The sequence below is a fragment of the Lipotes vexillifer genome, unplaced genomic scaffold (genome assembly GCF_000442215.2).
Source record: "Lipotes vexillifer unplaced genomic scaffold, Lipotes_vexillifer_v1.1 scaffold382, whole genome shotgun sequence".
In the NCBI taxonomy this organism is placed as follows: domain Eukaryota; kingdom Metazoa; phylum Chordata; class Mammalia; order Artiodactyla; family Lipotidae; genus Lipotes; species Lipotes vexillifer.
The window spans coordinates 170,637-182,053 of record NW_006780611.1 but is presented as its reverse complement, the minus strand read 5'-3'; the positions used below and the strand labels follow the sequence as shown (position 1 = coordinate 182,053).

Sequence of the window (11,417 nt, the reverse complement as noted above, 5' to 3'; positions counted from 1 at the left end):
CCTGCTGAAAATGGTTAAAAATCCAGGATAAACTATTTTCTAAAGAAGTGTTTTCTAAGATCATTGATGATCTAGTAAGAAAACAGGGATTAAATAAGACAGGAGCCCAGAGGGACAAGTGGAGCACCGCACATTGCTTTTGATCAGGGCATTTGGTGAACCAAGAAAACTTGGATTTGGGATTTTATAGCCTATGCCATGTTGACTAGTGCCCCCCCCCCCGCACCAATTCATATCCACTCAGAACCTCAGAATGTGATTTTGTTTAGACATAGGGTATTTGCAGATGAAATTAGTTAATATAAGGTCATACTGGATTAGGTTGGTGACACCAGTCACCTAATCCAATGACTGGTGTCCTTATAAGAAGAGGGAAATTTGGACACAGACAAACATAGGAGAGAAGGTCACGTGACAGTGGAAGCAGAGATTAAAGTGATGCATCCGCAAGCCGAGGAAAGCCAGCAACCACCAGAAGCTAGGAACAGGCAAGAAAGAGCCCTTCCCTAGTGTCTTTGGAGAGAGCATGGCCTGCTGACTGTGCAGAGAACAGTCTGCTTGATTTTGAGCTTCTAGACTCCAGAACTGTGAGAGAATAAATTTCTGTTGTTTTAAGCCACCAAGTTAGCAGTACTTTTTATGGCAGCCCTAGGAAACTAATATGTAATCTTTGAGATGTACAGAACAGATATAAAGCACAGAGCCCACCCAGGAGGAGACCTCTGAGCCTGTTTCCCGACCTGTGCAGCGGGGCCCCGGCCACCTGCCCAGAAGGGCTGTCGTGAGGATTAAATGCCCCCGCCACTGGCCCAGCATCCTGCAGGCCCAGTCCCAGGTCCGGGCCTCGCTGCCCTCACCTGTGAAGCGGGTACCGGCCTCCTTCACACGCCGGGAGGAGGAGAAAGTGAGGACACAAGGCACACGGTCCGTAAACAAAACACCGCCAGGATTGGAGGGACGAAGTAGAGATAGGCTCTGTCTTTCGAGGACTGTGAAGAAAATTGACAGCTTCGGATCTGGGGGCAAAGTGAAATTGTGTGTGTGTGTGTGAGAGAGACAGAGATGGAGACAGAGACAGAGACAGAGAGAGAGAGACAGAGGCAGAGACACAGAGACAGAGATGAGAAAGAGATGCTGAACATTTAGAACAAGAAGCTGGTCCTTACATGGGTTGCAGCTCAAATTCATACAGTCAGGGTGGTCCAAGAAACCTCAGTGGGCATTAAATATAGAATGATCTCAGGTTTGTAATTCTGTAGGTGCCTGGTAGAAGCAAACGGAGATTCTCTCTGCAGGTACTCACTTTCTTCTTGGGCCTCAGAGTTTTCCATAAATACAATGCCAAGTCTAACAAGCACCTCTAAGTTAAAAAAGGTAATTAAACAGAAACATAATGAGAAATCATGGCAGCAAGCCAGCAGTAACCACAGATAGCACGTTTCAAATAATGAAATTATCAAACAGATTATAAAATGCCTATGTTCAATATAGTAATAAAAGGCAAGTTTGAAAATATGTGCAGAAACTAAAAAAACTATAATGAATAATCAAGCAGCTTGAGAAAAATTTCCAAATGGAAGTTCTAAAATAAAAGTTTTAATTTAGTAAAAAATGTTAATTGAATTTTAATTTTAACTAAATTTAAAACTCAGTATACAGCTTTAAGAGCAGATTATAAACAGTTAAAGACAGAGTTAGTGAACTAAAAGATAAATGTGAAGAAATTAACCTGAATATTGCATGGAAGGACATAGAGATGGAAAACATGGAAGAAAGGTTAGGAAATATGGAGGCTTGAATGAGAAGGTCCGTCCATCGTGAGTCTGTTGGAATCCCAGAAGGAGGAGAGATGGAACGCAGCAGAGGCAATATTTGAAGAGATAACAGCTGTGCAATTTCTAAACTGATGAAAGAGAAGTCATATGGTGAAGACGCTCTGTGAACCTCAGTCAGAAAAAATAAACCCCCGCCCCCCGCCCGATGCACCGCATCGGAACATCAGAGCACCGAAGGCAGGGAAGGAAGTCCTAAATGCGGCTGCAGAGGAAGGGAACTTACTTTCAAGGAAGTGGCACACAGAGAGGTGATTCCTCATAGCAACAAGGGAACTCAGAGGAAGACACCGGGTGATGATGGAAATGAACTACCTGACCTAGAATTCTATATCCAGTAAAAACATCTTTCAGGAGATAGGGCAAAGTAAAGACATGTTTAGACAAACTGAGAGTTTACCTCCCACAGCTCTCAATCAGGAAAATTCTGAAGAATGTACTCAGGCAAAAGGAGTCTTTTAAGACATTTATTTATTATTTTGAGGGAAGTTTTAACATTTTCATTTTATATACAAAGAGCTTGCATTGTTTCTGCATAGGGTAGATGTCCTCGATGACACATTCAAGGAAGTTCACTTAGTCCAGCTCCATTTATGAAGCTGATATCCTTCGCATACTAGCAGAAACACTGGTGGCACATATTGAGGCCGTATTTCCAGATCAGACCAGGCCGGTTTGAGCAGACGTGGCAAGAGTGAGAGCCTTGTCGAATTTTCTCCGATGGCTCCAGTAGAGCTGCTGGTGACCCATCTTGCTTTCTTGGCTGCAACGAAGCAAAAAGCTAGACATTTAGATTTCAGAGATTGTTATTATTTCCTCGTAACAATCCCTTTAAAAAAAAGTTTCAAGTCCGATTCATTGTCATAATAGTTTTCCTCATTGGTAGAAATCTGTTTTCCAAAAGGTATAACTATTTGTAAGCATTCTTTCTTAAACCAAAAGAAGGACATTTTAACTGTCCTTTCCTTTAAGGCATAACAGTACTGAAAACCCCATGGCTTTGGATCACTTATGTGAACAGAGATGAGAATATACCATTTATTTTTAACACTAGATTATGCTTGTTTGCTGTTGGAAATGATCCAGAAGAGAAGAACTTGATGATTCCAGAAAGGAGTTTAATTTAAAGCAAGGAACTTGAGTTGGCAATGAGAAAAGTGGGAGGATCGGGCTTCCCTGGTGGCGCAGTGGTTAAGAATCCGCCTGCCAACGCAGGGGACACGTGTTTGAGCCCTGGTCTGGGAAGATTCCGTGAGCCGCGGAGCCACAGCTACTGAGTCCACGCTCCTATAGCCTGTGCTCCGCAACAAGAGAAGCCACCACAATGAGAAGGCTGTGCACCGCAACTGAAGAGTAGCCTTCACTAGCCGCAAGGAGAGAAAAGCCCGCACGCAGCAACGAAGACCAAATGCAGCCAAAAATAAATAAATAAAATAAAATAAACAAATTTATTTTTTAAAAAGTGAATGTTAAAAAGAGAAGTGGGAGGATCAATGGATTGGAGATCTGTGTTGCGTTTATAACATGGACCCCCAGTTCTTTGACACTCGTCCCATTAAGAGGTGGGTCTATGACTGCTCTCTTGAATCTGGATGGGATCGTGACTGCTTTGACCAATAGGAAGCCATATGACTTCCAAGGCCAAATCAGAAAAGGCCATGCAGCTGACCCCTGACCCTCCTAGTACAGTCACTCTGGGAGAAGCTAGCCATTATGTAAGAAGTCCAACTATCCTGAGACTTCCATGCTGGAGAGGTCAGGTGTACGTGCTGGTTGACAGCCCCAGCTGAGCTCCCAGTCAACAGTCAGTACCAACTGTCAACTTTGCAAGTGGGCCATCTTCGACATCTAGCCCGGCTTACCTCCAGCTGTAACCAAAGTGCATGAGAAACCCCAGACAAGAGCTTCCCATTGGAGTCCTTCCCAAATTTATGACCCCCAAACTGTAAGCAGAGTAAAGTGGTTGTCTTAATTCTCTAAATTTGGTGGTAATTTGCTACACAGCAATAGTACCTGGAATAAGTTTCTTTATTTTTTTCTCCCCTGGCCCTGCTGTGCAGCTGGTGGGATCTTAGTTCCCCGATCAGGGATCGAACCTGGGCCCTTGGCAGTGAGAGCACAGAGCCCTAACCACCGGACCGCCAGGGAATTCCCTGGAATAAGTTTCTTAGGGAGTCAAAGAATTGTGAGTGTCACGGTAATACCATAAGAAAGTGAGAAAAATAGGAGGCAATCATCAGAGAATTGGGGGCTTAAAATCAAGACTCAGGAGGCGGTGAAGTTACTGGTTTTGACAGTATTCCCAACAAGGTGTGGCTCTTAAGCTTTTCTTTCTTTTAAAAACTATTTATTTATTTATTTATTTTGGCTGTGCCTGGCCTTAGCTGCAGCACACAGGATCTTCATTGCAGCATGTGAACTCTTTAGTTATGGCATGCGGGATCTAGTTCCCTGACCAGGGATCGAACCCCAGCCCCCTGCACTGGGTGCACAGAGTCTTACCCACTGGACCACCAGGGAAGTCCCTCTTAAGCTTTTCATTTTTAGCTATTGGCATTTTTATTTTGTTTGTGATCTCGGTGCTATGTGAGTAGAGTAAAAGATAGAAGGTTTGCATTTATTTATTTTCTAATCTATGAGAAAATTGTCAGAAAGTATCCTCTGACGTGTTAGGATTCATCTGTCGTGAGGATTGCTGAGAGTGTGTTGCTCTTTCAGTTTCCCACGTAAGTCCAGTCGATTTTGTGTTTTGTACCAGGTGTACCATTAGTGGGTCATAGACCACCAGACCTGATCAGGAGTCAAGGGTGTTGGATGGGTCACTTATGTGGATGCCCAAGTTAATCGGTTTGATGACAAGACTCGAGATAGAAAGGAAATCTGGGAAGTTTGGGTCACAACTCTTTGTGAGTCCAGCCCGGATCGGCACTCCTTGGGCAGCTGCCTCTGCCCAGCACTGATCAGCACCCGTCGGGGAAACAGCTCCTCCAGTCCCAGTCAGCACGTTTTAGGGAGAAATCTCCGTGGGCCCAATCAGCACCCTTTGTGGGACAGCTCCGACCAGCCCTGGTCAGCACCCAGACGTGGACAGCTCCTCCAGCTGCCCAGTCTCAGTCTGAATCACTCAGAGCCAGGCTTGGGACCCCAGCTCTTCTGTTCTGACTCCTTGGGACGCCAGCGCAGCTCCTGGGGCTGCACCCACCACTCCACCAGGCCCCGTCCCACCCCACACCCGAAAGTCAGTTAACCAGAGGTGTGCGGACCGACTTCCCCACAGCAAGTCCCTCATTTAAACTCTCACCATACGAACTGATCCCCCATCCCCACTAATCCGCTTCTCACCTGCCCCCACCCCGAAAAAACCAACCGCAGCCCGATTCTCCCCCAACCCGAGCCTCTTAGTCAAACCATCTGTCTCCTCCAACCAGCTTCCCCGCAGTCCCCTTCGCCCTCCTCCCGGGCCCGCCCTCCTCCCTCCCCCCCGGGCTCGCGCTGCCGCGGTGTCCTGGCGTCGAGGTGTGCTGGCGGCGGGGTGTCGCAGGGCGTGTCACGAGGTGACTTGGGGCGGGCTGAGGGCGGGCGGGAGGGAGCGACGAAGGGCGTGCGGGCTGTCGCTCCGGGCACCCCTCCCCCGCCGCAGTCGGCGGACCTTTCCCCGGAGAAGATGGCGGATCGGGCGGAGATGTTTTCTCTTTCCACCTTTCACTCGCTGTCGCCGCCAGGCTGCAGGTACGCACTTGGGCGCCCCGGGCCTCGGCAGGCCCTTCCCTTCGTACAGCACCCCCTCTGACCCAGTCCCCAGGCTTCTCCGACCCGACCCTGCTACCACCCCCCCGTCGCTTTTGGGGGCCCAAGCCCCAGACCCCCCGCTCTGGTCCTGAGGCCCGTGGTTCCGGCTCCTCGCCCCCCCGCCCCTCGGTTTCGGGTCTCTCCATTTTTGTCCTCCCCTTATGCCCGTCCTCCAGCCCCAGTGACCGCCCCCAGCCCCAAAGTCCTGCTGGGATCCAGGGCTGCACCCAGCCTGAACAGCCGGCCCCTCTAAGGTGGAGGTCCTCCAAGGTGGAGGTCCTCAGGGGTCGAGGGCGGAGCCTCTGAGGGGTGGGCTGCCTGCGCAGGTCGCTGAGCACACACTCTGTGCTTGGCAGTGTCCTTCTGGCCTTGTTGGACCTCTGGTGGAAGCCCGGCCTGGTCTGTAGGGCTCTGGGAGGGAGAGAGCTGAAATCAAGCCTGGGGCCTGGGGCAAGGGACTAGGGTGGGGAGAGGGCTGGACCTCTGGGTGTAGGCCCGCCTTCCGCAGGAGTGGGGGACAAACTGGCCAGATTCTGCTCCCGGAACAGCCTTCACCCCTCCCCCTCCTCCTGCTGCTGCAGCTTCAGCTCCCCTCCCCCTTCTCCGCTCAGCCTGACTCCCCTGAGGCTGAGCCTGTGACCCAGAGGGGCCTGGAGCTGAGGGTAGAGGCGGGAGAGGCTGCTGGCTCTTTGCGGAAGGAGGGCCGGGAGGAGGGTTTGGGGGACAGGTGCCTCTTCTGAGCTGGTCGTGGCTCAAATTGAGAGGGAAATCCACTGGAGAGCAGAGTTTGAGGTCCAAGATAAATGCAGGATGCAGGTCTGGGAGTTGGGGGCTCTGGAGATCACGGGGCCTAGAAGCTGGGGGGGCGTCTCCCGTGGCCCCTCCTTAGGACCAGTTCCCGGCCAGGGAGCCCAGGGTTGGTGGCTCTCTCAGGAGCCCTGTCCTTGCTCTCCTCTCCAGGCCTCCACAGGACATAAGTCTGGAAGAATTTGATGATGAAGATCTGTCTGAGATCACCGACGACTGTGGTCTGGGCCTCAGCTACGACTCAGACCACTGCGAGAAGGTGGGGAAGGGGCTGGGGGCAGAGAACTCTCTCAAGGGAGAGTCTCGCTTAGGTTATGCTTAGCAGTCTCCTGGGGTTTTAGGGTGGGTCTGAGCTCAGCCTTGAAACAAGAAATCCTCTGATTGCCCCCTCTCCCTTGGCCTCTCGACCCAGGGTCTTCCTTGATATCAGACCTCTCTTTTTCTAACAGAGGTCCACTGAGGACCTTCCCCATCAGTCCTCGCTTCCCCACCAGCGGGCTAGCTTGGGGGAGGGGAGATGTGTCTATGCTTTGGTGCCTCTGTGCTCAGCTCACTTCCCAGAAAGATCTAACCCCTTCCAGCCGCCATCTCACCTCATCTCCCCCTTTGCCCTTTCCCCACCTCTCAGGCCTCCATCTGTCTGCCTCATGTCTCCAGCCCTGAAGTCTCCCCTGCCCATCTCCTCCTCCCCATTTCTTTATGTTCTTGTTTTCATTCAAGAACATTTCTGAGCAACTCCCATGTGGCAAGTGCTGGGGGCTTCCAGGGGCCTGGGAAGAGAGCAGGACAGGTGTGGCTCTTGCCCTCAGGAGCTTATAACCTAGTAGGGGAGAAAGACTTGTGAGAGGCAGTGGCTGCCTGAGTGTCAACGGCTGGATTCCAGTGAGGGGACAGAAGGTGCAACGATGGGAACCCACCCAAGACTGAGGCCATCAGGGAGGTTTTCCAGTGCAAGTGGCACACAACCGTGCCCTTAGGGAGGACTAGAAGGAACTGGCAGATGAGGGGGGTTGGAGGGAATGGAGGAGAGGCATTGCTGGCAAGGGATTAGTGGGTCAGAGGCCCTGAGGTTGGTGAAGCCTGGTGCTGGCTGTCTTTGCTTCGTGCATTCATTTGATATTTACTGAGCTCTGACTGTGGGCCCGGTCCTGTTCTCGGTTGGGGGTGGGCTGTACCAGTGTCCAGTATGGACACGGTCCTGTCCTGGTGGGGCTTGCAGCTTGGTGGGGGAGACAGACCCGAAACTCTACAGTAACTATGAGTTGTGTTAAAATGCTGTGAAGGAAAAGTGCTGGTGTCAAATGTGACGGGGTTTGAGGGTGAGATGAGGCTGGCAGGTGGGTTGGGGCCACTTTGAGTATCTCTGTCACCCAGACTTAGGAGTTTGGGCTCTTACTTACCAAGAACTGTAGCGATCCTATGTATCTTAAACAGATTTTTTAAAAAGCTGCTCTGTTGGTGGGGAGCAGAGTGAACTGGAGGGAGGCTTCTGTCCCCTGACTTAGAGCTTCCTGCTTTCCCCTTTCCTGGCGCCTGGGACCCAAGTCACCGTCCCGCGCGGCCCAGCTCTGCCCCGCCTCTTCCCTGCAGGACAGCCTTTCCCTGGGGCGCTCGGAGCAGCCGCACCCCATCTGCTCCTTCCAGGATGACTTCCAGGAGTTTGAGATGATCGATGACAACGAAGAGGACGAGGACGACGAGGAGGAAGCAGAGGGGGAGGGCGAGGAGGGGGGAGGCCCTGGCTCAGCAGCCCGCGCCCGGCAGCCCCTGATCCCCTCGCCCTCCCTGGAGGAGCCGCACAAGCACCGGCCCACCACGCTCCACCTGACGACACTGGGAGCCCAGGTGAGCCGGCACCCAGACCCGCAGCTATCCGTGGTTCCCAGCATCCGGGACTGGTCCCCGTGGCAGCCTGTCCCCCCACCTACCCCTGAGAGCTGGGGCCCCTCCTCAGCGCTGCTCCCCTCCCCCCACGCCCCCCTCCTCTCCAGGACTCCCGGAACAACAATGGAGGGTTTGCTCCAGGGCCTCCAGCCTCCAGGCAGGAAACAGTGCTGTGCCCACCCGCCCAGGAGCCCCTCAGAGGTGAGCTGGGCGGCGGCGGGCGGGGTTACGCCGGAGGCGACGGAGGGAGGGGTGGGGGAGGTGGGCTGGCTGACCCAACCCCGTGCTCCGCAGAGCCGCCCGCCCCCCTCCCGCCCACGGACAGAAGCCCCTGCGGGGCGCAGTCACCTGTGCATCCAGGTTGCGACTCCGAAGGCAACCAGCCCGCGAGGCCCCTGGCGCCAGGTGGGGCCTCGCCCTCCTCGGATCCGGGCATCGAGGCCGACCTGGGGAGCGGGTCCAGCGGAGGCCGCGGGGGTCGGCGCAGCAGCCAGGAGCTGTCGTCGCCGGGCTCCGACTCCGAGGACGCGGGCGGCGCGCGCCTGGGGCGCATGATTTCCTCCATCTCAGAGACAGAGCTGGAGCGGAGCAGCGACGACGGCGGCAGCAGCAGCGGCCGCTCCTCGCACCTCACCAACTCCATCGAGGAGGCCTCGTCGCCGGCCTCGGAGCCCGAGCCCGAGCCGCCGTGCGAGCACCCGCGCCGCCCCGCCTTCCTGCCCGTGGGCCCCGACGACACCAACAGCGAGTACGAGTCAGGGTCCGAGTCTGAGCCGGACCTCAGCGAGGACGCCGACTCGCCCTGGCTGCTCAGCAACCTCGTGAGCCGCATGATCTCCGAGGGCTCCTCGCCCATCCGCTGCCCTGGCCAGTGCCTGTCTCCCGCGCCGCGTCCTGCCGGGGAGTGTGTGTCGCCCGCCGGCGAGGCCCCCGAGGCGGCGGCGGGGCCGGGCGTGGAGCTGGTGGACATGGAGACGCTGTGTGGGCCGCCGCCCCCCGAGCCCTCCGCCCCTCGGCCCGGCCCCGCGCAGCCCGGGCCCTGCCTCTTCCTCAGCAACCCCACGCGCGACACCATCACGCCCCTGTGGGCCGCTCCGGGTCGCCCTGCCCGCCCGGGCCGCGCCTGCTCTGCCGCCTGCTCGGAGGAGGACGACGAGGATGAAGAGGGGGAAGACGAAGCCGAGCCCGAGGCAGCGCCCCCCGGGGGCCGGGGCAAGGGCGCCGCGGCGCCGGACGCCTCGCTGGTGTACGATGCGGTCAAGTACACGCTGGTGGTGGACGAGCACACGCAGCTGGAGCTGGTGAGCCTGCGGCGCTGCGCGCGCCTGGGCGAAGACAGCGGGGACAGCGGTGGCGAGGCCAGCGAGGAAGAGGCGGGAGCCACACCGCTGGGCCGTGATCGGGGCCCCGGGGCTGCCTCCCCGGACAGCCCTGACCTCACCTTCTCCAAGAAGTTCCTCAATGTCTTTGTCAACAGCACCTCCCGATCTTCCAGTGAGTGGGAGGTGGGGAAAGGGGGCGGTCCTGGGAGGGCAGGCTGGCTCCTTGGCCCCAGGGCTTCCCCCAGGCCCTCGTAGGGTGGGGTGGGGTGGGGAGGTGCGTGGGGGAGGCTGCTCTGTCTCCAGCCCCCGGTGAGCTACTTGTCCCTCCCTCGGTGACTGAGGACAACCCACGCCAGACTGTTGGGGGGAGGGGAGCGCGGCGGGGCCCTCAGGTACTTCTCTTCCTGCCCCTCCCCTGAGCCTTTGTCTCTTTTGTTTCTGTCTCTCAGGCACCGAGTCTTTCGGCCTTTTTTCCTGCCTGGTCAATGGCGAGGAGAGAGAGCAAACCCATCGGGCTGTCTTCAGGTACAGCCTCTCCCCCTCGCTGCTAGCGACGTTCCACCTGAGCCTACAGGCACTATGGGACACTGGTGGACACAACCCAACCATTCCTGCCCCTGCCCCTGCCCCAGTGACCTCCTACCTCTGACCTGACCTCAGGTTCATTCCCCGCCATCCCGACGAGCTTGAGCTGGATGTGGACGACCCGGTCCTGGTGGAGGCCGAGGAGGACGACTTCTGGTTCCGTGGCTTCAACATGCGCACGGGGGAGCGTGGCGTCTTCCCCGCCTTCTATGCCCACGCGGTGCCCGGCCCGGCCAAGGACCTGCTGGGTGAGGCCCCTTCCCCAAGGGGCGTCTTGTCACCCCAGGCCCTCTCTTGCTCACCTGACCTAGGCCCCTGTGATCTCCCAGGGAGCAAGCGGGGTCCCTGCTGGGTGGAGCGCTTTGACGTGCAGTTCCTGGGCTCCGTGGAGGTGCCCTGTCACCAGGGCAATGGCATCCTGTGTGCGGCCATGCAGAAGGTCAGTCTGGAGGTGGGGGCCCCTGAGCCCTGCAGGCTGGCACAGCCCTTGGAGGCCCCAGGCCTCCGCCCTCTTCTACGGAGGGTTCCAGGATGCTTGGGGGCCTCAGGGCCCGGGCCCCCCCAGCCCCGATTCAGAGGCCTGGCAGACAGGCCTCGCGCAGCGCTCAGCAGCTGTTCCCCGTCACCTTCCCGCCGGTCCCGTGTCTGAAAAGCAAGACCAGCTCTCACAGACCCTTCCCTGGAAGTCATTTGCTCACTCGTTATTCACTCGGTGGACACTTGGTGAGGGCCGGCCTGTCTGCTGGGCCTGCAGGCGAGCGGGGGGCGGGGGGGGGGCAGCAGGGCAGCAGCATGGCTCTGTGCCTGAGAGCCTGCGTCCAGCGCACGAGACGGGCCGTGAGCAGGCCGGGGTTGCTGGGGCCTCAGTCCTGGGGAGGGGCGGAAGGCAAACGAGGCAGGCCGTCCTGAGGCTGAGGAGAGGCCAAGGCCACGCTCACATCTTCCCGACTCGCTGCCAGGGGTCTTCACACCTAATCGACAGCGTCCCGCCAGGAGGGAGAGATGCCCTCGCAGGCCCTGGAGACCCTTTTCTCCCCTAACCTCTTCTGCAGATCGCCACTGCCCGGAAACTGACTGTCCACCTGCGCCCTCCTGCCTCCTGTGACCTTGAGATTTCTCTTCGGGGCGTCAAGCTGAGTCTAAGTGGAGGACCTGAGGTGGGGGGGTGGGGGCCTGAGGCGCAGGGGCCGGTGGGAGG

General features: G+C 56.4%; 1 protein-coding gene across 1 annotated transcript in view; it reads left to right on the top strand.

Moving 5' to 3' along the window:
* Nucleotides 1-5,365: 5,365 nt before the first annotated feature.
* MAPK8IP2 (mitogen-activated protein kinase 8 interacting protein 2) overlaps nucleotides 5,366-11,417 on the top strand; it is a 9,545-nt gene continuing 3,493 nt past the window's right edge. Inside the window, exons 1-9 of the mRNA XM_007453872.1 lie at nucleotides 5,366-5,561; nucleotides 6,582-6,687; nucleotides 8,019-8,273; nucleotides 8,420-8,513; nucleotides 8,607-9,806; nucleotides 10,084-10,159; nucleotides 10,295-10,467; nucleotides 10,549-10,658; nucleotides 11,272-11,376. Coding sequence (XP_007453934.1) covers nucleotides 5,497-5,561; nucleotides 6,582-6,687; nucleotides 8,019-8,273; nucleotides 8,420-8,513; nucleotides 8,607-9,806; nucleotides 10,084-10,159; nucleotides 10,295-10,467; nucleotides 10,549-10,658; nucleotides 11,272-11,376 — 2,184 coding nt within the window. The 5' untranslated portion in view covers nucleotides 5,366-5,496. The remainder of the gene's footprint in view (nucleotides 5,562-6,581; nucleotides 6,688-8,018; nucleotides 8,274-8,419; nucleotides 8,514-8,606; nucleotides 9,807-10,083; nucleotides 10,160-10,294; nucleotides 10,468-10,548; nucleotides 10,659-11,271; nucleotides 11,377-11,417) is intronic.